The sequence below is a fragment of the Hoplias malabaricus genome, chromosome 7, assembly GCF_029633855.1.
Source record: "Hoplias malabaricus isolate fHopMal1 chromosome 7, fHopMal1.hap1, whole genome shotgun sequence".
In the NCBI taxonomy this organism is placed as follows: Eukaryota; Metazoa; Chordata; class Actinopteri; order Characiformes; family Erythrinidae; genus Hoplias; species Hoplias malabaricus.
The window spans coordinates 2011144-2037036 of NC_089806.1; the positions used below are offsets into that span (position 1 = coordinate 2011144).

At 41.2% G+C, this 25893-nt stretch overlaps 1 protein-coding gene across 2 annotated transcripts; it reads right to left on the reverse strand.

The window, feature by feature from the left end:
- Positions 1–198: 198 nt before the first annotated feature.
- kcnk10a (potassium channel, subfamily K, member 10a) lies at positions 199–24764 on the reverse strand. 2 transcript variants are annotated; one of them, XM_066676226.1, is made up of 7 exons: positions 24346–24764; positions 18239–18624; positions 9959–10076; positions 9282–9442; positions 5860–6052; positions 3895–4037; positions 199–3390 (listed from the first exon to the last, which is right to left on the reverse strand). In XM_066676226.1, the coding sequence occupies exons 1-7, from the start codon at positions 24401–24403 to the stop codon at positions 2749–2751; spliced, it is 1701 nt and encodes a 566-aa protein (XP_066532323.1). In that variant the 5' UTR covers positions 24404–24764; the 3' UTR covers positions 199–2748. The 2 variants fall into 2 exon arrangements, with proteins under 2 accessions (XP_066532323.1, XP_066532324.1); XM_066676227.1 differs by lacking the exon at positions 24346–24764 and adding an exon at positions 19495–19590 and having other exon boundaries at positions 200–3390.
- Positions 24765–25893: the final 1129 nt, after the last annotated feature.

Here is a 25893-nt window from a genome sequence, read left to right on the forward strand (position 1 = left end):
TCCTGACAGTGAGGCCAGGTTAGTGCACTGAAAGTAACAAAGACCCCGTCAACTGTCAGCAGAGCATTTGTGTCTGAGTCTAGTTCATGCTAAAAAAACAGCACAAAACTCATTTTATAAATTGTTTATTACCAGGTTCTCCAATTCCCCCCACATTTCTAAAACACATGTGGGTAAGTGGACTGAGTGAGGTTAATGAATGAAAAACACAAGCACATGACTCCATTCAGTAGATTTATTTCCAAAAGGCACTCACTACATTTAATGTAATGGTTACACAAGTTGCACTGGAGACAAATTCTGGCCCCACTTTATATTGTTTTTATAATAACTGTGTAACTACACAGTTATTAAGACATGTAATTACAATGTAGCTACTGGGAGTACACGATTAATGATGGATTACAGTAGTGCAGCTGGTAAATATGTATCAGATTAGTTGTATTTTTACATGTAATTATGTAGAAGCAAGCTTGATATACAAGTGCAATTACATAGTCTGTACTAGTGTAATCCCTCTTTAACAGTGAATACATCATCTGTACATTGTTACTGCAAGCATGTGTAATGTGTAATTACATAGTTATTAAAGATGGATTCTCATAAGGGCCTCTAATAACTGCATAGTAACATGTACAACATATGCTGTGACAGTGTAACTACTCATGATGTGTTTACTGTTAATGATACAATCGATACTATAAGCATATATTTGTGTATATGTAATACTGCTGTAATCCATCTGTAACCGAGAAAGCCCTACCAGTAGTTACACTGTTATTGCATGTTTTCAATCTGTAACTAAACAGTAATTAGACACAGTATGCAGTGAGACTCGATTTTTCAAGAGAGTGCATCTCATGTGGACATTTATAACAAACGCTAGTCTTCAGAAGCATGTACTGGTACATTCAATACCATAACCATGAGAATATAGTAGCACAATTGCATGCTTTTTAAATTTCCATGTTTCTTTGTAGCTTTTTTTAATGCTTTGAACAAATTTTTTCGTTTAGAAGCGTCTTCATCACGAACATTGAGTCCTTTACTGCATTCACACTAACTCTACTGCGGACGAGAAGTTTAACCACGAGCAGATGGTGGGGTTTTGTGGTTTTTGCGATAGTGAGGTACTGATATGTTTCCCCTAGGGACATCTCAGTTAAATACAATCTGTAAGACACCAAAGAACATCAGACAGTGGCGTTTAGACCAGACACAAGCCCACATACACACACACACACGCACGCACACACACACACACACACACACGTTTGGACGGACGGAAGAAAGGCCTATTGCACAGCACAGTTTCACCGTTTTGTGATGGTTTAAATTCGCAGCTGAACATTTGAATAAAAAATAAAGCAAATAAAGCTCTGGATTGGTCAGAAAGTGCTCAGTGTGGAGATGGAGGGTTTTAGAAAGCGATTACACATCAGACAAATAAACGTTTTCCACTGTGGAGGTGTTCAGACGAGGACTTTTGCAGGTGGTTGACAATTACGCAGAGCACCATGATTATTAGTCATATTGGTCTAAGCACAGACCCTGACACCTGGAGATTTCATGTTAGAATTCAGGTGATGCCTTAGTCATCCTCTCTGCACACAGTGCTGACTAGCTTTGCCCTCTGTCAGCTGATGTGGTAGATCTAGGCAGTTTGCATGCAGTGGCATTGTGTTAATATCAGTTCAAATAGTAGTGGTGGAGTAGTCTCACCAGTCTCAGAGGTTATCATTTTCATCTTCCACAGGCTTGGGACCCTGTGTGTGTTCAAGGAGACTAAAAATTGCGGGGAAAAAGTAAAAACTGAAAATTCAAATAAATATGCTATTTATGTATATATTTTCACACAAACCATCATTTATTACAGAGTTTCATGATGTTTACCTGCTCAATCAAAAGTGAGATCTAAAATTGTTAAACCTGTTTGTGAAGTAGCTTGTTTTTATGCTTGAGAGAAGTAAAAAAATCTGTCGTCTGAACACCCCTCCATTCTCGACTAAAAAGTGCATCAAACCTGGTCTGTATTTGAAGTTCAAAGCGAACATATATCATACTTTCAAACTTTCCTTCTTTTTCCTTATGGCTTTGTCTTCCATTCCATTATCTTTTAAGCTTTCAGAATCACACCGGAGTGATGGACATAGAGCAGTAAAATTGGTTCTTATTTTCAAGTGTGAATGCAGCATAAATTCCGACAGACTTTACAGAACATAATGACTAGGGTCAGACCACAAGCCCTGAGATTTCATCAGTAGAACTCATGAAATGGACAGCGGAACTGGGACACGGTACTTCAAAAAGGACGTTGAAGATCCAGGACCATGCAACAGTTTTGTTTGAGAACCTTTCTTTTCTGAGACTCACTGTCCATCTGAAATATTTTTAGGGGAATCTGGGATAATTTTGGGGGGAATAGATATATATATTTATTGAAATCTGGGGGTCTTTTCCTTTGCTTTAAGATCTGATCTCAAAGTCTTCAAGAAATAAAGGTCAGTAATGAAGGACTTTGCAGTTTGCTACAATGTTCTTCAACACTTAGCTTTTACATTTCAGTGGTCTGGTCTTTAGCAGGGACTGGAGTTTCTTTCAGGTCTTTTTTGTTGCTAATCAAGTTGTCAGGACACAGTGAACAAGTTCAACCAACATCAAACATCAGGATTCCTGTCTGGGGAACAGGTGAAATAAGGCACTTATTATAGAAAAGCAGTTCCTCAGATGTTTCCTCAGACTTTGTGTCTATGCATCCACCTGGATGCAAAATTCCTCAAATTGTTTCTTGCCCTCCTCTTCCTCATCCTCTTCTTTGGTCTGTAGCGGCACCGGTATGAATCCGTTCTGGTATTTCGGGCTCTCTACGAAGAGAGGGAGGTTTGTGAGGCTGGTGTTGATGTCCTTCTCCAGCTCCTCCTCCTCCATCTCTTTCTTATCGTCCTCTATGGTTCCGTTGGCCCTCCGTCCATCTCCAGGGATATTCTTTTTGAGCTCGCGGGTCTTGGTTCTCTTAGTGAGTTTGGTGACAGAGCTCAGGCGGTTGAAGATGTTGTCCTCGGATGAGGTTTGGTGCGGGTCGCTAGGCCGGTGCTCGCTGGGCTCTGCCCTCAGACGGAGGTTGTTCAGTTTGGTGTCGATGCTCTCCTGCGACGAGGTTTTGAGGCTGGTGGCATCCAGGCTGTTGAACGCAGCTCTTCTCTCAGGCGAGAGCATGTCCAGTGAGTGAGCTCTTTGGTCCAGACCCAGCTGACGGCGCTCCATACTGCGGATCGTAGCCGCTCGCTGCAATTTATCATGGACTTCCACGCTTAGACGACGCCTCGTTTCCCTGAACTCTGCCCGTACATTTGCTTTCCACTCGGCTGCATGGGCTTTAAACTCCCCAACCTGCAAAAACATACATGAGAATTAGAATTAGAATCAATGTTGGATAGTGTAGGGGATAACACTGCCAACCTACACACAGCAGACTCAAAAGTGGGCTTCCACAACAGAAAATGATCCATTCAGAATTGTTTATTTTATTGTATGTACATAGATTTGCACTAAGCACTTCTTCTATTAGTCAGGATATCAGAAGCGACATAAATATTTCATGGCATTAATATCTATCCAGAGTGATGTAAAGTTTTTATTCTATCACAGATGCAGGTGAATGCAGTGTTAGTTTTGCTCAAGAGCTCTCATTAGTACAGAAAGGTGTTCCTACCCAAGCTAGGAATCAAACCCCAGTCTACCATGCAGAATTCAGCAGTATTATTAACTACACTCAACAACTACTAGGATCACCATGAGAAGCGAATGCTAATGCTCACATCCTCCATGGTCTTTTTGGGTTGAACCTGGAGACAGTGATCATATTCACAACAGTATGCTAAAGCTAGTGCTTACCTCCTCCTTAGTCTTTTTGGACAGGACCCGGAGCCAGTCTCCAATCATACTCAGAACAGCAGCAAAATATGCCAAACCCACCAGGATCCAGAACCACACCAGGGGCTTGTACCATTGGTAATATTCTATTTTCCTATTTCCTCCTGAAAAGCAGAGAAAAAGTACAGATGAAATGTCACTGAAGCTTTAACTATCGTGTGTGATGTCTTATTTTTCATATCGGAATGAAAGTAAACAAAGGCATGAACAAGGAACACGATGTCCCATTAATCATTCCTGTAGATTACCGAGGATTGGCTTTAGTATATGCCACTTTATTGCTACAACACGCCAAGTAGTAGAGAGAGTTGTCATGGTTTTCCAGGTGATTTCTAGAAGGTGCTAAGTGGATGATAAAATGTCTGATATTACATTTTTTATTAAATATTAATTAAATCTTGTTGTGAATCTGCTGTAAATGTGTGAGGAGTGAATGGGGAGAAAGCAGTGAGGAGGAGAAATGGACTGTGCACTTGTTATTATAGCATGCCTTAGTGACATTTCAGATAGCAGGTCTAACATCAAACCTGAACAGTTCAGCAATTTCAAGGGTAAGTTTAAAGTTGAGGTGTAATACATTTAAATAAATCTGATCAACTCCAAAAACATGAGACACACTTTTTACTGCTGAGAATTTCAAAACTCTGAGTTAATCACAGGATTTTATATCTAGACTCAAATCTGAAAACAGAACTATGAATGTCGTTCACCAAATAATAAAAACATACACATCTATCTATCCATCCATCCATCCATCCATTCTTACAAATTTTAATGCCTTATTCTGAACAGGGTCACTGTGTGTTTGGTGCATACTCAGTAGACTAGGACATATTTATGACATTAGACACATAATTAAATCATATAAATATAATAATATATTACTATAATTATAACAGAACACTAAAGATAAATAGAAGAGGCCTCACACTGTAGCTCTCACTGAGAAATGTAATCTGGCCACATTGACCAAGGCAATAAAACACCAGGGCTCTGAGAGGAGGTTGTAAAAATGCTGTAAAGCTGTAATTAAGACTCAGTCTTCAGCTCAGGTCTCATTACCATCTCTGGACTAGTCTACAGAGGGGGGAAACAAATCCTTTGGCCAATTCCAATGGAGCAAAACCCAGTGACAGAAAGTTCCTTCATAGATCTACTATTCATATTTAGTCACAAATGTGTCCATTTTCAGTCTATTGCATGCATGAAATTTGATTTGATAATGGCAGATTATTTTTCAACCAATAAGGTCACATATGGATTCCTACATATAGTATATGTGATAGGTGAAGCATGTAAAATTTCAGTCTGATCAGATGTACAGTCTCAGAGAAACAGATGTCAAGCATATATAGCACCCCCTGTTGACACAGATGCTCAACTACTGTATATCTAGGCCACAATCCTATTTGGTACATTTGAACAAAATTATAAAAATAATTAATTTTTAATCTCTGGCATGTATTTGATACCAGTTTTGTGGAGTTTGGGCAAAAATCCCTGAAACAGCTCACAGAAGCATGTTTGGAATATTATGAAGATAAGAGGAAATTTGAGTTGGACAGAGCTGGGGCTTTTTGTTATTGTATAAAACAAACTTAAGAGGAAAAAAAGCCAGAACACACAGTGTTGTGTTGTAGTGCCTCTGAGAAGTCTACTGGGCTGAGATTGAGCATTTGAGTTAATATTTGTATTTATTATTGAATTAATAAAATATATTAACATGTAGAATAGAATAGCTTTTATTTTCGCTGAGAAAACAATGTTCAGAACAGTGTTAAAACAGTGAAATACAGTTGCTGCCAAAGTTTGAGGAGCTCTGGGCCGCAGCAGTTACCCACGCCGCCATCTTGGCTCACGTCTTTAATTGTTTATTTTTGAAAGTATGCACCCGCTCCATTAACTATTCAGGGTAAATGATCATACCTGCCACGTAGTCCCCGATGCCGACGGTGGTCAGGGTGATGACCACGAAATAGATGGCCTCGAGCGCAGTCCAGCCCTCGATGTGTTTAAAGATGACGGCGGGGATGGTGACGAAGACGATGCAGCCTGCCAGGATGAAGAGCAAAGTGGAGCCCACTCGGATCTTCGTCTGACTGATCTGGTTGTGTTTACGCTACAGAGGAGAATAGAAAAAAAAAACACCTCAGGTCAAACCATTGTCTTGAATCAAAAAAACCTTTGGACAGACGTCTGAGAGCAGATTCAGAGACTCCTCTCCTAGACTGTGACTGGTCCTAATCACCTCTCCCATAATCCCATATTAAATAATCAAAATATCTCCATATTGTGACTTGAGTTTTGACCCTGATTGTCTTGAGGGTGGGCTGTAGTTCATCACTGAATACTGAACATATGATTGACACATCAAAAGCCCATCCACGGAAAACATTTATACACCCCACTATGCCAGGTTTAAGGAACGAAAGCCACACTCTGGGGTGTGTACAGTCCAGAATTGGCCCTATACTTTACCCATCTTGGTTCCATGACTGACCATAGAGGGCATCCATATGTGGAGCCATCATTTAGTCCATGGACAAGTCCAACTCACATGATTTTTTGTGTCTGGAAACATGTCCCTCTAACTGTAAACATTAAAATTACACCCCTTGCTCTTCAGATAATAAGTCAAGATGTTTGTTGCCAAGGATGTGGTCAGTTTGCTTTGGACTGTAATGTTTATCAGGAAGAGGTTTACAGTCCCGAGCAATCATCTGGAACCAGGTGTAAACAACAGTCTGATATTACTGGGTGGTGTTGTTGTGTTTTGCTCAAGGCAGATATTTTCCAGGAAAAACAGCAGTTAGGTACAGACCATGAGATTCTCACTAACATCAAAATTAGTTTCCAGGCCACCTTCAGTTATTACATCCAATGGTATACCAAAAGACAAGACACATTCTTGATCTGTCAACGTCAATCATTAATGTCTTTAACTCAAATGTAAAGGTGACATATTCCCTCCTTTTTCCGAAAAGGAACACAGTTCTGGTTCTTAATGAAACATCTTTGACCTGCTTTTCCTCTGTTCAAAATGCCCACTTTCAGTGGCTATTCCTTTAAATGATAATGAGCCGCTCACTGTTCACCCCAACCCTGAGCGCACAGCAGTGAGGAGCAGAACTGAGTCTAGAATTAAGAGTTGTTGCCATGCATTAGTCTAGTTAGCATTTGAGTGTGGTGTGTGTATGTGTGTGTGGTGATTGTTACAATGTCAATTCTATAGTTTAATGTCACAAAATTTTGTGAACATTTAATTAAGAACATATCATGAGTTATGAATCAGAGTTATGGTTCATATAATTCTTTTATAGCTTACTGACTCTCAAAATCCGATTGGCTGAAGTGTTCTGTGAAAACCAATCCTAACAACTGTACTGTGAATAGAAGAGTATGAATCTGTATGTATAACTTTGCCTTATTTGCCTGTAACCTAGCAACACCAACCAGCCAATAAAACAGTAGCAGCCACAACAACATTTATAAGTGAGAGGTTGAAAAGAACGTCTCGCCCCAACAGCAAGCGGCAGACAACAACAAACACCAAAACACTTTCATTATAATATTTTATGGGAGATTCCTGGTCCACTTTAAATACCACAGTTAAACATGTCCTCTTTCTTCACAATGCTGAGGAGGAGAAAAGCGAGCTGTGTGACCTTCCTTCATGATTTACAAGGACTTATATTATATATTGTTTTATAAGGACAAAATGTGTTTAAAATTAATTCGAAAATCAACAACAACAAAAACCGTACCTCGACGGAGTGTGTCCAAACTGTAGTTGGCCGAGTTGTTTTAATTACTAATTTTCCTGCTGGGTGAGAGAGAGCATGGTGCAGAGTGATTAAGCACATATCGTGACTCAGTAAAGTGGCGTCCCTCACTCAGCCCTAATGAAGCACTAATGATCAACACTCTCCACAGGCTCCTCGGCTGCAAAGAGTGGGACCCTGCTGCTGCTGAGGTCATTGGGACTGCTGTTTGTTTACACCCTGCTGCCCAGTTGGCCTTTTTTTCAGCCCTTATCCCAGATCCCAGACAGTCTATCGCCCCCTACTGTGCCCCTGAGGAGCAAGGAGTGAGTTTGAATATTTTTAATGTCAACAACACACTTAATGTTCTGGATGAAAACCACAGGGAGCAGGTTAGCAGGGGATTACGGCCTAGAAAAACAGGTCCTAAAGACCTGGCTAATGTCATAGTGTGGACAGCATTAGCTCCTGCGTGTGGATAAAGTGTACAATTGTGTGTTCACCGAGCTGTAAACTCTTAGAAGCCCCATTATTTTAGACACTAACTTGAGTGAAATATCCTTTGAATTTCAAAGTGTTATTCTCAAATCCCATCAACAAACACCTGTCACATGTGGGTTCTACAAAATCTTTGACTATGAAAATGACCTTTTTAAAACACAGAATTAGTTAAGCAGAACTAGTCAATCTGAGATCAGGGTAGTGGAAAATACCACTGTAATAATACACAGTTCAAATTTGAATGAATAAAGATGATAAAGAAATGTCTTATTTTAGTACAAAAAAAGTTTTGAGAGTGTGGACGAAGTCTATGATCAGAAAACAGTGCCATATCAGAGGATTTGTTTAATGTTTATCTGGCAATTGGTCCTTTTTTGATGAATTAATTAACACACTCATTCATTTTTTGGCAATACCATTCTGTCCAGCCTAGTTTTTATTGCTAAGCAAATACACACCTGACATACTTTTGCATCAGTTTGAGGTTATTTTGCCACTGAAGTGTGAAAAGTCGGCTGATAAATGCATGTGGACAGGGAATTCTTGTCACTAACTACTTGAACAAGAGAAACTGACCAGGGATGTCATGTCCAGTGCTGTCAGATGTCTGCCTGGCTGTTCCTTAGACTGCCTCCCTTGGGAAATCACACTGTGAATGAAGCTTGAAATCTTGGCTACATGGCCCACATCATTTCCAGTGCTACAAACCTTCCAGTAATGTGAACTATCACAGAGGACAGGATGGCAGTTGCCAGTCAGAGGGATTCATTTATATTTGTGTGAGTATTTAAACTTAAAGGTTTGCATTGGAAACTGGTCTAATGTGTTTATGAAGCCCTAGTGTCAGTAAACGGTAATAAAACAAAGTGTCTCAGTCCGGTATGCTAGGCTTTCTCACAGCAGAGAAACAGCATCTTTAATTAAGGTGGAATGTCTAAAAATTCACGAGAGGTATAACTGCATGAAAGTAAACAATTCAATTCAACCAGTGAATACAGATAAGTTACATTTCAGTACATTTTGTACAAAAAAATAAACCTAAAATGTCTAGCTTTTCTCCGTTGTCTCTCTCTCTCTCTCTCTTACCCGGAACATCTTCTCTACTCTGGCGATGGTTTTGACGAAGATGGTCCCCAGCTGGTCTCCGACCCCAGCTAGCAGGAAGCCGAACAGAGGGATGCCAAAGATGGCGTAGAGGATACAGAAGATCTTCCCTCCCTCGGTACTTGGGGCTATGTTGCCATAACCTTCAGGAGAACACAAAGAGAAGGATGGAGAATATACAGAAGAGGAAGAGCACGTTTTTTTTCCATACACCTGCTGCCCTGTTCCCTGCTCCTACATACTGTCGTTTCTGTAGAATAGGAGTGTCAGAGGAGAAGGAAAACAACAGATTCCTCTCCAGACAGCATTCAGCAAGAAGGGCATTAAAACTACAGACTGGCCTCAGGATAGATGCAATGTGTATTAAATATAGTTCAGCCTTAACTTAACCTTAAGACTAACCCTAACCCTTACCCAACTACTATAATACTAACCCTAACCCTAATTTTTTTACAACTTGATAACTGTGCAATAGAAAGAAATTTCTTGTTTTTGTACTGTAAAAAGAGGCATGTAAATGTTTTTAACAGTATGTTACTGTAATTTCAAATTTAGCAGCAAATAACAGCATTTGATATGTTCTGCCTTTTGATTTTCTATAATGCCATGCATGTTCTGTAGAGAAAATCCATGTGTATTAGGGTGTGTAATAAACAGACCTATGGTGGTGATGACTGTCCCAGCGAAGAAGAAGGCACTGCCCAGGTCCCAGTAGCTGAAGTTATAAGTGGTATCTCCTACAGGACTCACTCCTGCACTGAACGCATCTATAGAGTGCTACGGAACACAGAGAGAGATGTTATAGCAGTTTGCAATTCAGTGACTCATTTTATGGACATCCAGCCACATCCACAACTCCTTATATGGACGTCCAACCACCCCTGGAACTCTACTTAGTTTGGAACTCATTAGAATACATATTGGTTGAAAACACTACTGAGATGCAGAACTGCTTATGTACTTATTAAAATATTGAAAATTAAAGTAAATGAATATCACAGAGGAAACGTTCTAGACCTGGAACTCCTTACATGGGCGTGATGCCCAATACCGAAGGAGTCGGCACTTCAGAGGTCTGCTTGGTTGCCAGATACACCATATGTGACCCTGGGAGGAGAAATCATCAGCACTAATGAGTGTCTGACTCTGAGACGGCTTGTGATCACTCCTCTCTTCCTCTCCTTCCCTCTCTCCCTCTCTCGCATACAGTGGGTGGTCCAGGAGCAGATGGAGAGAAGGTGGAAAACGACAGGAAATGGCTCAGGTGAGAGAGACGGTGAAGGTAAACAAGGGCGAAGGAATTCGTCATCAATCCGCCACAGAGTGGCATCTGGACACGGGATCTGGCCACACACTGAGAGAACGACCTCCAAAAATCCTCACACTTTCAGACCGAAGTCCTAGAACCACGACAGTGCAGCTGCAGAACAACTACAGACCTACAGGTGAATATTGTATCATTGTCAGAGCAAAGCCTCATATCATATCCCTAACTATCTACCACATCCCAACTAGGGCTGTGCGATATGGCGCAAAAACTATATCACGATATTTCAGGGTATTTTCATGATAACAATATCCTTGGCGATATGACGAATCAATGAAAAAATACTTTTATTATTTTCAAGAACATGTTATTGCCCCAAAAAATAAATGTTATGTTAATATTATTTATATTAATTATATGTAATATAGTGGGGGGCACGGTGGTGCAGCAGGTAGTGTCTCTGTCAAGCTCCAGGGATCTGGAGGTTGTGGGTTTGAGTCCCGCAGCAGTGCATGAGGGTGTAGGCCTGCTGTCATCTGAGTGTGGATGTAGTGGACATTGATTTGTCTGATGTGTCCTTGGGTGGAAAAAAATGTAAATAAAATGTCCTACTGTCAAATGTTTCCTTGACCTGAAGTCATCCAGATTATTAAAGATGAATAAAGCAACAGAACAAACACTCATTGGACTATACTCATTTATGTTCTGAGGGTCTGAGTGGTGTACATAGGACCTGCCACTGCCAGTAATATGCGTTTGCCTTACTCTGTGTATAATGTGCATATATTCTGTACCATGTTCTGTATAAATTATAGATGTTAAAATGGTGTTGATTTCATACGCCCCCCGTTTCATCTCTCCTTCTGGAGAAGAGCCTGTAATGAACCTTTAGTGAACACAACTGGACTTTAACCCCACTGCTGTACCTTTAAATGTATCTTTACCATTTGCAGCTGTAAACATCATTAAACCGACTGACCTCCAGGTCTTATGACATTTAGACAAATACAGCACTATTTACTGTTAATGTTCTGGGTGTTTAATGAAAAGCCACAGTGGTGAATGTTTCTGGATCGAGTGAGTGTTGTCTGATTGTGTCTGTAGTTTCTCTCTCTCTCTCTCTCTCTCTCTCTCTCTCTGTGTGTGTGTGTGTGTGTTTAGTGTTGTACAGGGAACAGTCTGTACTGTGATTAGTGAATGAGTGAACTATTTCAGACTCAGCTGCTGTTTTTCTGTATTGTTCTGATGCAAGGTTTTTATTACGTAAGAGAGTTCATATGTTTAGAATAAGTCTGTCATCATTTACAGAAATAAAATATCTATTTCTATCAGAGTGGGAAAGTTCTGAGTCACCAGCAGCTCTAAGAGATATAACACACTCTCTCTCTCTCTCTCTCTCTCTCTCTCTCTCTCTCTCTCTCTCTCTCTGTCTCTCTGCAGTGCTGAATCATAGCTCACAGCTGTGCTAATTAGCTGAAGGAACAAGTGGAGGACCTGCTGGCCTCCGATACTTTTTATACTTTATTATTTATTTAAAATCTTTATTTATTCATTCATTTTAATTAAAGAGGATGTCCTCAGTGTTTTATCAACATTTCCTCTCTAATTAAAAGACAGTTATTTAAACAGAGTAAGTGATTGTGGTTTGGTGATAAATGCTCCATTTTAGAGACACTTCCCAAAAATATCTTACAGTGGTTTTGAATGGAACCAGACGTCTTACATCCAGCAGCCACAGTTACTGCCTCCATATTGGTAAACCTCATTATTTATCAACACCTTAGGACACTGTAGGGACTGATGAGCAACATCCTGGGAAATGGCTTAAAAACCATGGCACAGTTAAAACAGTGAAATACAATAGCTACTGTTACAACGTATAGAAATATAATAACAAACAAACAAAAAAAACACAATAGTTAACACCTGGTTACTAAATTATTGCAACTTATAGCACAATTGCTATAATTTAGCACCTGGGAAACCATATTTATGACTTGGCAACACTCAAAGCATAGTCATGCTTTAGAAATCAAGAGGAGTCTCGAATTAACCACAAAAATACTCAGCTACCACTAGGAAGTGGTCAGCACAGAAACAGGCAACACTTTAGTGTTCACACAGTATAACTTGGCATCTGCATTCAAAAGCTTGTGACTACCTTGGATAATTTATTAACCACCTAGCAATGTCCTAACCCAGAGAGCACGCATATCATCACTGTCCAATTACAAACATGTATCCACCAAAACAGTAACTTTACAGGAGAAGGAAATACATTCTATCAGTGGAAGCCAGTGTTAAAAGATTTAAACCCAAGTAATTTTGGAGCATTTGTATTGGTTCATTGATCATGAAATTTCACACGGTGTGAAGGACAGCTGCTGGGTTTCAAATGACAAACTAAACATCCACAAACATGGAGATAAGCATTTTAGTTGGACAGCAACTGTATATCAGTCCTCTGGCTTGGTCAGCCCACTGCCGACTGTAGGCCACTGCTAGCCCACTATCAGACCTCACTGATTACTCTCCTGTACAAAACTGAACCCTTGTTTTTTAATCTCCTCTGATTTTAAAGTCACAGAGACCCTTTTTCTGGAAAATAAACTAAATACAAATATTATCAACAACTATGAGAAATACAGTACTGAGTAGATCAGGTATTAAATATTTATGCTAAAACTGCTGAACTGCTGAAATAATATGATATACTAATGTGATTTACAAAAAATAACAAGAGAAAATAATGAAGGAAAAATTTGTAAATTGGACTGTGAATAGAAAAGTACTAAAATTTGATATTTTGTCTAAAACAAAATAATTGTTTAATAGCCACTGAGCAAAACAGTGGACCTCCAAATTTTTCCTCAGTGGATGAACCACAATAACCATGAGCACCAAATATTAGTTACCAGAGCAAAAACCAATGCTTAGCTACCACCAGAAATATAATGACATCACTAACATCACCATGGCAACAACCTGGAAAACCATACCCACTAATTGAGAAACCATAGCAACTGTCTAGAAATACATAATGACTTTGTAATCGCATTAAACTGATTTTCACCTTCGAATGTTCCAGAATTTTTCCTCTGTACTCTGAGATGTGTGATTTATATGTGTCCAGTTCACTGAGGCAGCCCTGCTCTGTTACAGAATGAGTCTCTGCAGTTCATTATAAATAATTAATTCAACAGCTGAATGCTTCATCACTAAAATTACAGCACACAATTTGAGCTGCTCTTCTTAGTGTGTGGACAGTGTGGTATAATCTTTATATGTATTCAAATGGGAATCTTCTGGACACACCTGGACAATAGCATGAGCTCTCCATGCCCAGTGCCAAGAGTCTGCCAGTGGGGTCACTCGAGCCAAGACTTGGAGAGCTTGACAATGTGGAGCTCAAAGCAGCTGTATTCACTCTGTTTAATGGGTGGCTGTAAATTGCTGAAGCTACAGCGCTAACATCAATAAACATCTGACCATCAACAGTGTGCTGGACATGAGCAACGGCCTCCAGAACAAGAACAATGATCTCTTGATTCCTGTAGGGCTTTATTGATCTCTATCTCAGAGTGTGGATATCTCTGACAATGGAGATGCTGCTGAAATATGGACAGAGTCTTACGTTTTCTCAACTGGAGTGGACAGCAGCTGTTTTATTTATGGATGTGTTGATTAATGTGTTGTGTTCGTGAAAAACCGAGAGAGTCTCCACTCCGAGACAAACCCAGAGTGACATCCCTCTTCACTTCACTGTAATTAGAGGAAGGTGGAAGACTTCAGAGCCTCAGGATGACTTAGTGGAGGGGCTCCTACAGCTCCTCAGGAGAAACAGCGTGAGACAGACAGTATTATTATGTCCAGCCTTAGGCCTGAGAAGGTTCTGATCATAGTGTCTTATAGGAGACGCTACAGAGATATTAAAAAGGAACTAAGGAAATATTAAGGTGGAACTACAGGGATATTAAGGGAGAATTGTAGCAATTTAAAGGAGACACTACAGAGGTTTTGAGATGGAACTACAGAGATATTCTGGAGGATCTAGAAAGATCTCTTTGACAGGGGTCTATTTTTGAGCCTGGTGTTTCAGCGTAGTGCGTTGTGCTGGCTCTAGGCTTTTCATGCTCCAGTGATTCTGGCTCCTTGTAAAATAATCGAGTTCTGAACTCTGCGGATATTGAACTCAATGCAGCAAAAACACTGCTGTACAGCATCAGTTGCCTTTTACAACTAAACAGCACACCCCCAGCACTGCGCAGTGAGCCACAGTGATGAGATAAAGTCACGCAGGCTGCTGTTCTTCACACTGAGCTGTTGGAACACAGATTAGCAACATGTAAAACACTTTATTATACAAGAGAAAAAGCTAATTTTATCTTTAATAAGGTCATAAACACTATAAAACAAAACAAGGTCCAAGTCCACAGTGGGATTATAAATGTGTTTTATAAATGGGTTTAATAAAAAACAAGTGATCAATTTTCTTAACTAATGCCTCCAGACTAAATTATATAGTCATTACACCGACACCTATTGGCTGAGATGGGTCAGAGAATATGTACTAAACATGTTTAAAACTTTGACATCGTCGCATGTGGTGACCCAGACTATGGAGCATAAATGGGTTCCTACAAGAATGACAGAGCAGTTTGAATCCTTGCCTCATATGAGCAGCACTCTATAGAAAACAATGTAGAAATAATAAAGAATCACTTAATTAACACTGTTTACTATTTTTGGTGGTGAATATGACTCTTTGCACCTGTAAGTAAAGATCAAAGAGAATTGTGGCCTTTACCAACGTACAGACAAAACAACTGGGGAAACTGCAACCAAAATAACGGCCATGAAAAGAAAAAAAATTAAATAAAAAAAAGAAATAACAAGGAAAACAGGACTAAATCAAATGAAAAATAACCACAAAAGCAGACAAAACAATAACATAAACTTAAAGTCAAAATTAAGAAAAAATAACAACCATTACAAGGTCAAACTCACAGACAAAAGGCTAGAGAATAAATGCTGAGAAAGGGACAAAATAACAGACAGAATTAAAAACAAAAAAATACTGGCAAATTATCAGCTTCCATAAGGACAGAAGAGCGGTCAAAATCACAGCAACAATAAACAGATACCAGCAGAAACGAGCAGAATGTAAAAGGCAGGAAAGTGAAATCACACGATAAACTGTGATTAAAATAAGAGCCAGAAAACCATCTGAAAATATAGGACAGCTCTGTCTCTGAGAGATGTAACACACAGAGAGAATTCCTCAGGAAACTGGAGAGGTGTTTATTTATTTCCTTTATTCCAGGCTCTGTTTGTCAGAGTAAACATGACACTATCACAGAGCAGATCAATTTCCAATCAGAGCTAACACACCACCACAGCAGCTCCGCCAAGAATGATCACATCCATAAAAACCTGACAACCTCAAAGCCCCTGAACACCAGTCTGTCCTGAGACAAATGGCCCCGTCAAACCCAGCCAGGACACAGCGCAGTAAATAACCCCCACTGCTCACACTCCGGAACCTCTGTCATCACACTGCAGAACCTTCGAGAACCTCTCTCAGTGGTGGGAAAAACTTCCTATTACCTCTTTCCCCTGAGGACAGGGGAGCCTTCAATAACTCCCTCTCAGGGACAGGGGAGCCTTCTATAAGCTTTCTCTCAGGGGCAGGCTAGAACATTCTAGAATCACTCTTTCAGGAACAGGGAGGACCTTCTACGATCTCTCTCTTAGAATTGGGGTAGAATCACTGGGTGCATGCCTACCCGGAATCACTGGGAGCAAGACTCCCCGCAAGGCAGGAACACACCCTGGAGTGGACGCTAGTGAATATGTGGCACACACATATTCTCTCATATCTACTGATATTTTGAGTCGCCAATTCACCAACCAATGTGTTTTTGGGCCGTGGGATGAACACTCACACAGACAGGGGAGAATACACCAAAAGAACCTTCAAACTCTCTCATGGAGGCAGAGAAAAACCTGTTATATTCTCAGTAGCAGGGCAGAACATTCTATAACCACTATTGACTATTGCCAGAACCTCTCTTGCATGGGCAGGATTGGACCTGTTAGAACCTCTATTGCATGGGCCAGTGCAGAAAGTTCTAGAACATCTTTCAGGGTCAGGATTGAGCATTCTAGAACTTCCCTCAGGGTTAGAGCTGAAACGTCCTGAACCTTTCTTGGGGCCAGAGGAAAACATTCTAGAACCTCTCTCTCTCAGGGACTGAGTAGATCCTCTTAGAACCTCTGTCAGGGTCAAGCAAGATCCATCCAGAACCTCCCTGTCAGGGGCACAGGTAAACAATCTAGTTCCTTTCTCACTCTGTGGCATTGGAGAGCTTTCTTGAACCTCTATCACAAGGTCAGAAGCAAAGCTTCTAGAAACACTCGTCCATGGTCATTAAGGGTTGTGTTGGACCAGCAGTGGTGTGTGGAACTGTGGAACCGTGTTCTGTGGGGTGTGATAGAGTGTCATACATTACCTTTGAGACTAGTTGGAGTCGTGTTTGTGATTCAGAGCTAATCCAACAGCAGTACCTGACCTCACTAGTGTTTATGTGGCTGAATGAAAACAAATCCTCATTTGCGAACATAAATGCCCACAAGGACAACAATTGGCTCATGAGCTGCTGACAGTTTTGGATTACTGCTACCACTGGGAGACATCTACCTGTGTGTATTTTATGTGGATAATAAGTGCATGAAGAGAAACCGTGGGTCTCATTTGCAAATGAAATGCTGATTAAGCGGATTATACTAATCAGAAGTACTTTAACTGTCAGTCATTCATACCAAGATGAAAAACAGCAACCATAGCAGCTCGTCCATCATTCAGCACAGAACAAACCTCGGATCAATAAGGGCCACTGCCTCTTCTCCAAAATCCAGACTAACCACACTACTCATGTTCCCTGAATTGTCTCAGCTACTCAGACTCGCTTCACACTTATTTTTATCTCCAGCCTCCTTCACTCCAGAGAGCTGTCTGGAGGAGCTCAGACGAGCAGCAGATCGATGAGGTTCTAAAGTTTCTCCGACCTGAGAACCCAGAGGACGAACTATCAGTGTCTGACCAGAACCTTCCACCACTGCTCTGGTGTAGGGAGGTAATTCTGTGATCTATAATTATGTGTTGATTCCATGTGTCTTAGGTCAGTTTTTTTTTTATTTGGACACAAAACATAGAACCTGAACACCAAGCACTCTTTTTCTAAACCAACCTGAAATCAAAAAAAGGTGTTATATGTTAAATTTGAACTTAAACTTGTGTTAAAATTGTGTAGAATTTCAGGTCAAATTTGGGCAGAATTTTTGGGTTAGATTTTTACAGATATTTGAGTTTGATTTGGAGAAAATTTTGTTTTGATTCAGATTTGTATTTTGTTTTGTTTGATTCAGGATCCTCAAGGTCCAGTTTCCCAAAAACATGTTCTTGTTAAGATCATCTTAACAGAGAGAGAGAGAGAGAGAGTATTCAGTGTGTTGCTCACTCTACCACTTATGAATATTATTTTTTCTAAGATTTTGGGAAACTCAGCCCTGGTATGTTTTTGCTCAAACTTAAGCAACAGGATTCTCAAAATTTGGACCCAAATACCACTTTATGTTCCTCCAGTGAAATGAGAAATGCAATGGACCGTACCTTAATGAGCTCCTCCAGCTCTGTGGGTGTAACGCAGGGATGTTTGTGGAGGAACGCTGCTTTCTCTGCAGTGATGGTGTTCTTCTGGTTACTCTCGAAGGGCTGCTCCAGAGCCCGGAATGCCAGTCCTCCAGCCACCAGGTATGCCACCACCACCAGGAACACAGCAAGAGCAGTCTTCCACTTCATCACTGAGACCAGCGCCGAGTCGGGGTCCACCACTGCATCCATACTGGCCACCACACTGGCCGGCCTGGAGACAGAGAGACGTGGGACAGTGCAGCCCATTGGGTTCTGCATCGTCGCCACACTCGCATGGACCAGGCTGGACTGAAGCATCCCTGACTGCACCTTCTTTGGGGGAACCAGGTTCGTCTGAACAGCCACTGAGTAAACAAACAAAAACAAACAGAAAATACATCAGGAAATTTAAGCAGGAAATGGGGAAAATAGAAGAAAAAAAATTACAGCTGTGGAAAGATGAATGTGAAATCTAAAAAAAAGCATATCTGAGAAACAAAGCCCAAATTCGTCCTCTCTTCAAATATTTAAGAAACAGGGTGCAGAGAACCAGAAGTCTGAAACTAAGGCTCAGCAGTAAACACATTAGCTGAAGGTACCACACTAGCTGAGCCAGAGAAAACAAGGGATGTGTTGGTGTAAAAACACCACAGCACTCTTCTGCCCACCATCCTGACTAATACACTCACTCTTATGACATGGAGTCTATCCAAAAATAATGGATTCTTCCATTCCAGACAGACAGACACTTCCTGTAACTATAGGTAAAACTGCATTAGCTCAGGGGAAGATGTAACAGGACCCTGTCCTAATCATGTGGGAGAATTCACCACTGTTCCTAGCTTGCTCCATTTGTAGATAATGGTTTTCAATTTGGTTCATGTAAAGAGGGTTCTACAACCTACAAATATCATGGTAATGTTTCCTCCTTCAACAATTTACTGTGGAGTTGGAATCATTCCAAATTTAGCCATTTGGAAACATTGGTTTGGAATCGATTTTTGAGCCCTGTCCAAATTATTGCCCTATTTCACATTTTACATTAATCTCTAAGGTCCTCCATAAGTGTTGTAAATCAACATGGGAACTGATTCTTAAAATCATTGTTCGGAAGCCACTAATCAACACCTGGAATTGATTCTTGGAATTTTTTTAATTAACTTTTGTAATGGTTATTTATTGACTCGGTGGCATGGTGGTGCAGCATGTAGTGTCTCTGTCACAGCTCCAGGGACCTGGAGGTTGTGGGTTCGAGTCCTGCACCGTGTGAGGAGTGTGGTGTGTTCCCGCCTTGCGCACAGTGACTCCGGGGTGTGCTCCGGACCCACCACCGCCCTGAATTGGATAAGGGTTACAGACAATGAATGAATGTTTATTGACTCTTGGAAAACTAAATTCTTGAAATCAATTCTTAGAATTGGCTCTTGGGATCAATTTTTAGGCCAGGGGTGCACAACTCCAGTCTTGGAGGGCTGTGTCCAGCAAAGTTTGGTGATTCCTCTGCTAAAACACAACCCTTAAACCTATCAATTAACAGATGAGTTGAATCAGGTGTGTGTGAGCAAAGGAATCACCAAACTTTACTGGATACTGGCCCTCCAGGACTGGAGTTGTGCACCCCTGTTTTAGGCCCTTGTCCTAATTGCTAAAGGCCCTAGATCAACTCTTGAAGTCACCTCCTGGGATCCTGTCTTGGGTCCTGTCCTGATTTCTGTCCTCAGTCTTGAGTTCCTGTGAAGTGTAACATTTCTGATATTTTCAGATGATGAACAATAGAATATAACTGTTTAAGGCATTGGTTAACTTGTAAAAATTACTGGTAAATACTCATCTCTCAGCACTTTTGTGATTTATATATATAAGCAACAATGGAATTCATTTTGTAATTTGTTTAGCTTTAAATATGTACCAATCTTTTGTCAGTTAACTATTTGTATTTGTGCTAATGCTGTAACTCACTCACACACTGTTGGCTTGAAATCCTCTACAAGTTGGAACCATTCACACACTGCTCCATGAGGCTGCTGTTCAGTGTTTTGCAGCAAAGACACTTGTATCCTGGTTTACAAGCTGTATGGTGAATGTAATACACCTGTTTTTTAATTACTATATTCAACAACTTAGTTGCAACACCCTAGCAACCACCTGGGATACAAAAGCGACCTTGCAGTAATGACCTGACAGTAATCCACACATTTAAAAACCATAGAAACCAAAAAGCAACACCTTTGCAACCAACTGGTTTAGACTAGCAGCCACCTGAAATACCCCTGCAATTTATATCAATGACTACAGTCTAATCTTATGGAACTGCAAAGGAGCAGCTTAGCAACCACCTGGAATGTCAGAGCAACATCCTAGCAACATCCTAGCAACCCCCAAGAATTCCACGGCCATAATCTAACAACCTGGGGATTGCTTAAGCTAATCAATCACTACATTTTCCTCAGGGAATGCAATGTTCAATGTATTATTATTGACTTTTTATTAATTTTTATATACAACGGTGGTATCGTAAAAACATGGTAAAGGTGAACATTGTGATAAACTGTGATTATATAAGTACACACTTAGCTCTCACACTCCACTGCAATGGATCTCTACCCACTTCCTTGCTGTGGATGAGAGTGAGTGTAATGACATTATGAGGTGTCTGGAAACGCATTAATGTGAAAGGCATTATCAGTGTTTGTGTGTGTGTGTGTGTGTGTGTGTGTGTGTGTGTGTGTGTGTGTGTGCGTGTTGGTGGGGTGTTCATTAAACTAAGCCCTGGGCTTATTCCTGTTACTGCATTTTCTTTAGAATATGTGAGAACATTTCCATTAGAACCTTGGAGAACCAAGAACCACAGAGATAGAGTTGTTATCATACAAAACAGTAAACATATCCCTGCACATGCTGATCATAAATGTGAATTATCTACGTATGGTGGAGTACTATGTTTTTCTGCCTGTCTTTTGAACTGAGTTTAAAACTGAACTTTCTGTTACAGAACTGAACAGAACCCTCTTCAGTTGTTTATTTACATGGAGGCTATTTAGCTGACATTTTTATCCAGTGCAAATTAAAGTTACTCACATTACAGAAGTGGTACAAAGCAGTCTACCTGCTCTACTCCGCTCTATTTGTTTGGTCCCTTGTTGGTTTCCACTATAAAGTACCCCCTGCCCTGAAATGTTCCTGGTGGTGTCTCAAAACACTGTCTCTATGAGGAACAGCAGGCTTTGGAAACCACAACAACGGCAACGTTAAGCATTGTTTACTCATGGTGTATTGGCGTATTGTTGTTGTTTTTTGGGACTGAACACAGCTCCGTCATCAGTTCAGACAGATCAGTAGAGTTTGTTCCTTCCTTGTTGCAGCATCCAGCTCTCGCTGGATTCTTTCGTCGGCCACCGATCCAAGGAGCATTTGAATCTCTTCAAAAGACCACGGCGTAATTTTACGAGCTGCCGTCGTGAGTCGGATAAAAACAAACGTGATCTCTGCTGCAGCTGGAGATTTTACAGATGGAGAGTTGGTGCTGGTCGTCTGCGTTGCATAGAGTGACAACTCTCTCTGGACAATCAGTGCTCTGCAAGGTTTACACGCTACGGATTAGTCCCTACTCAGCTTGCTCTGAACCACAAGAATGAAAAAAGCACCGATTTTCAGGGATCAGATTTACCTAGTGGAAAAGCAAATCAGCAGAGCTGAGTTGGTACGATGTACTGGAACACGGATTCTGATAACATTCAGCTTCATGAACATCACTGAGGTCAGGTGCTGGTGTTGATGAGAGTTGTGGATCACACACACCCCTCCATCCATTCACCACTCGAGAGGCTGCTCCACGGCTAACTTCAGGGTCTTTATATCTGTCTAGATCACCGTGGCATTCAGCATGGTGACCCTAGGGCATTTCATCTCATCACAGTTCAGTCTTTCTCTACAGAGATCAAACACACTGCAGTGGGTGCGGCTTAAAGATGCAGCTGAACTCACTCGGTATGAGGGGGTGTCCACAAACTTACGGACATATAGTGTGTGTTTATTAATTTATTCATTGTCTGTAACTGCTAAGACCCTTAATGCAGAGCTGGGGGTAAAACACTGAATCAGTTAACTCCCACCCTCCCTCCCTCCCTCTGTTTATTCAATTTTCTTCTTTGTCTGTCCTCCCTCTTTCAATCCCTGTTTTCTCTTTGCTTTTCTCTGCACACCCCTCCTTCTCTCTCTCTCTTCTCTCTCTCTCTCTCTCTCTCTCTCTATCTCTCTGTTGAATAACACATGTCTGTCGCTATTGTACTCCACTGTATTAAAATGTTTTGAAGTGAACATGTTGCACTGGCAGCACAAGCCCTGGCTTTGCTCTGTGTTGCGTCAGTGCTGCAAGAGTGAAGGGAAACAAAATATTAAAATAAAACAATCACAAATAAATAAATAAAAAAATAAAAGCACCGGCTATTGTTATTAAATGTTTACCACAGGTTTAAATCATTCTGCTCCAGAACCAGCTCATCCCTAATACTGACCAACACTTATCGATAATGATCAATACTGAACAACACTGATCAATAATGATCAATACTGACCAACACTTATCAATAATGATCAATACTGACCAACACTTATCAATAATGATCAATACTGAACAACACTGACCAATAATGATCAATACTGACCAACACTTATCAAAAATGATCAATACTGACCAACACTTATCAATAATGATCAATACTGACCAACACTTATCAATAATGATCAATACTGAACAACACTGACCAATAATGATCAATACTGACCAACACTTATCAAAAATGATCAATACTGACCAACACTTATCAATAATGATCAATACTGACCAACACTTATCAATAATGATCAATACTGAACAACACTGACCAATAATGATCAATACTGACCAACACTTATCAAAAATGATCAATATTGACCTATATTGGCCAATTCTGAAGTTCAATACTGACCAATACTAACCTGGACAACTGGTCAGTGCTGATCAATACAAAATACAAAATAACCATTACTGACCAAGCCTGCAGATACTGTAAATAAATAATGCAGCATTACTGATCAATACTGCTAATCAATACTACAAATCAATACAGCTTATAAATACTGCAGATCAATACTGCAGATTAATACAGACCAATTATGCTAATCAATACTTCTAATCAATGCTGATAAACACTGCTGGTCAATACTGATCAATACTGCAGATCAATACTTATCAACAATGCAGATAAACACTGCTGATCAGTACTGCAGATTGATACTGATCAATTATGCTAATCAATACTGCTGATCAACACTGCTGATCAATACTGCAGATTGATACTGATCAATACTGCTGATCAACACTGATCAATACTGCAGATCAATACTTATCAACAATGCAGATCAACACTGCTGATCAATACTACAGATTAATACTGATCAATTATGCTAATCAATACTACTGATCAATACTGATTAGGACTGCAGATCACCAATGACCATTACTGCAGATCAATACTAATTAGGGCTGCAGATCAATAACGATTGGGACTGCAATAGTTATAATCAATAGTCATCAATTCTGATGATCAATACCGATCATTACCGTCCTGCTGTATGCACGCGCGGTAAACACGGCCGTGACTCCGGACTCGGGTCTGCGTGGAAACGCCTCATTTGCATAAACGAACAGTCCCGCGCGCAGGTCTCGTGAACGTCTCGAGCTGCTCATCATGCGGCAGCTGTAACGCTGCGTAACGGAGGTGAGGGTCACGAGCGACTTTATCGCTGCATTAATAGTTTTGGTTTCGTGCACGAGGCGACATTCGCAGGCAGTAAACGTCTGTGATTTCGCGCGAGCAGAAAACGCAACAGGAAACCTTTGTGTCGTTTTGTGCTCTTTTCTTAACGGCTGGCGTGTTCCCAGTGAGCCAGGTGGCGCGTGCTGAGGAGCGCTGAGCCCACGCGTAACTTATAGACACACACACACACACACAGGGAGAGAGAGAGAGAGAGAGAGAGAGAGAGAGAGAGTTAAATCCTGCAGAAATCGAATGTGAAAAGTGAGCGTGCAGGGGCGCGTGCGTTACCTGGTGGGGGTCCCAGGTTACTCCCAGGTTTCCTCGGGTTCTCCGTTGGAAATTTCATTTTGGATCCGCGTGCGAAGATGAACAACAACAGAAACAAAGGAAACGCAGAAAACGTAAAGGAAAAAAAACGCAAAACGCAGCCCTCAATGCGGTAGGAAGGGGCTCGCGCTTAACAGCAGTGACGCCCTGAGAGTGAGCGAGAGAGCGCGCGACTCCCTGCCTCTTCTCCCTCTTCCCTCGCGCATCTTTTCTGCCAGAAAGTGATCATCGATAATCGTCGATATTAATAAACAGCAATCAATAATATTACAGATATTAATAATGACGAGGGACGGAGAACAGAACCCCGGGTTCCTGCGGGTTCTACATGGTCGAGGTTCTCCGAGAGCAATGCAGGTTCAAGACCGTGCGTGACGCTTCTCAGACGCGGCTCGCGCTCCTCTCCATCAGCAGAAGTGGAGCGCGCTGAACGGGGATCGGCGGAATGCGGCGCCTCGCTTCTGCACGCTGGCGTGTGCCTCGCGCCGCTGCAGTGATGATGAGGACGATGATGAAGGAGGAGGAGGAGGAGGAGGGTGTGTGTGTGTGTGTGTGTGTGAGGGGGGTACTGAAGACCCCTGCAGCAGAGTGAACGTGATGATGTCCCCCCTCCTCCTCCTCCTCCTCCTGATTACGTAACACTCGCACCTCCTTCACCTTCACCAGCAGGGACACAGCGTCCAGTCACAACACACACACACACACACACACACACACACATAAAAACACAGACACCATACATACACACAGTAAACACACACACCATTTTGCTCTCATTGTCTATTCCTTTCTTTTTTCTTTTTTACAATTTAAATTTTCCCTTGTGTTTCTCTTTTCTCTTCTATTCTATTATTTTCATTCTTCAGGACCCTCACAGGACACCCTCAGGACCCCCACAGAGCAGGTGTGATGTGGTGGAGGATCATTCTCAGCGCTGCAGTGACACTGACGTGGTGGTGGTGTGTTAGTGTGTGTTGTGCTGGTGTAGAGTGGATCAGACACAGCAGTGCTGCTGGAGTTTTTAAACCCTGTGTCCACTCTCTGTCCACTCTGTGAGACACTCCTCCCTCGTCGGTCCACCTTGTAGATGTAAAGTCAGAGACAGTAGCTCATCTGTCACTGCTGTTTCTCAGTCTGTCTCCATTCCCCACTTCTCCCATCTCTCTCTCTTTCTCTCTCCCCCTCGAGTTATCTCTCTCTCTCTCTCTCTCTCATTATATTTATTTTCTTTTGTTATGTATCTCGCTTTGTCTGTTTAAAGTAATGGAAGTGGTTCATGTTTTGGTTGAGAGAGAGAGAGAGAGAGAGAGAGAGAGAGAGAGAAAGAGAAAGAGAGAGCAAGAAAGAGAGAGAGACAGAGAGCAAGAGGAAAAATTAATGAGAAAGAGAAAGAGACAGAGAAGGAGAGATTGAGAGAGAGAGAGAGAGAGACAGAGAGAGAGAAACTGAGAAAAAAATAAATCTTTTGCCAGCCACAAGTTTCCATCAGCCTGTCTCAGCTGCCCGTTG

What these genes read in the sequence shown, in the direction of transcription:
- kcnk10a (XM_066676226.1), bottom strand. Translation starts at nt 24,403, where the DNA reads ATGAAATTTCCAACGGAGAACCCGAGGAAACCTGGGAGTAACCTGGGA. An exon ending in AGCTGGAGGAGCTCATTAAG is followed by an intron (nt 10,077 to 18,238) that starts GTACGGTCCATT and finishes TGTGTTCCGTAG; the next exon opens with CACTCTATAGATGCGTTCAG. An exon ending in GAGTAGAGAAGATGTTCCGG is followed by an intron (nt 6,053 to 9,281) that starts GTAAGAGAGAGA and finishes TCTCCTCTGTAG; the next exon opens with CGTAAACACAACCAGATCAG.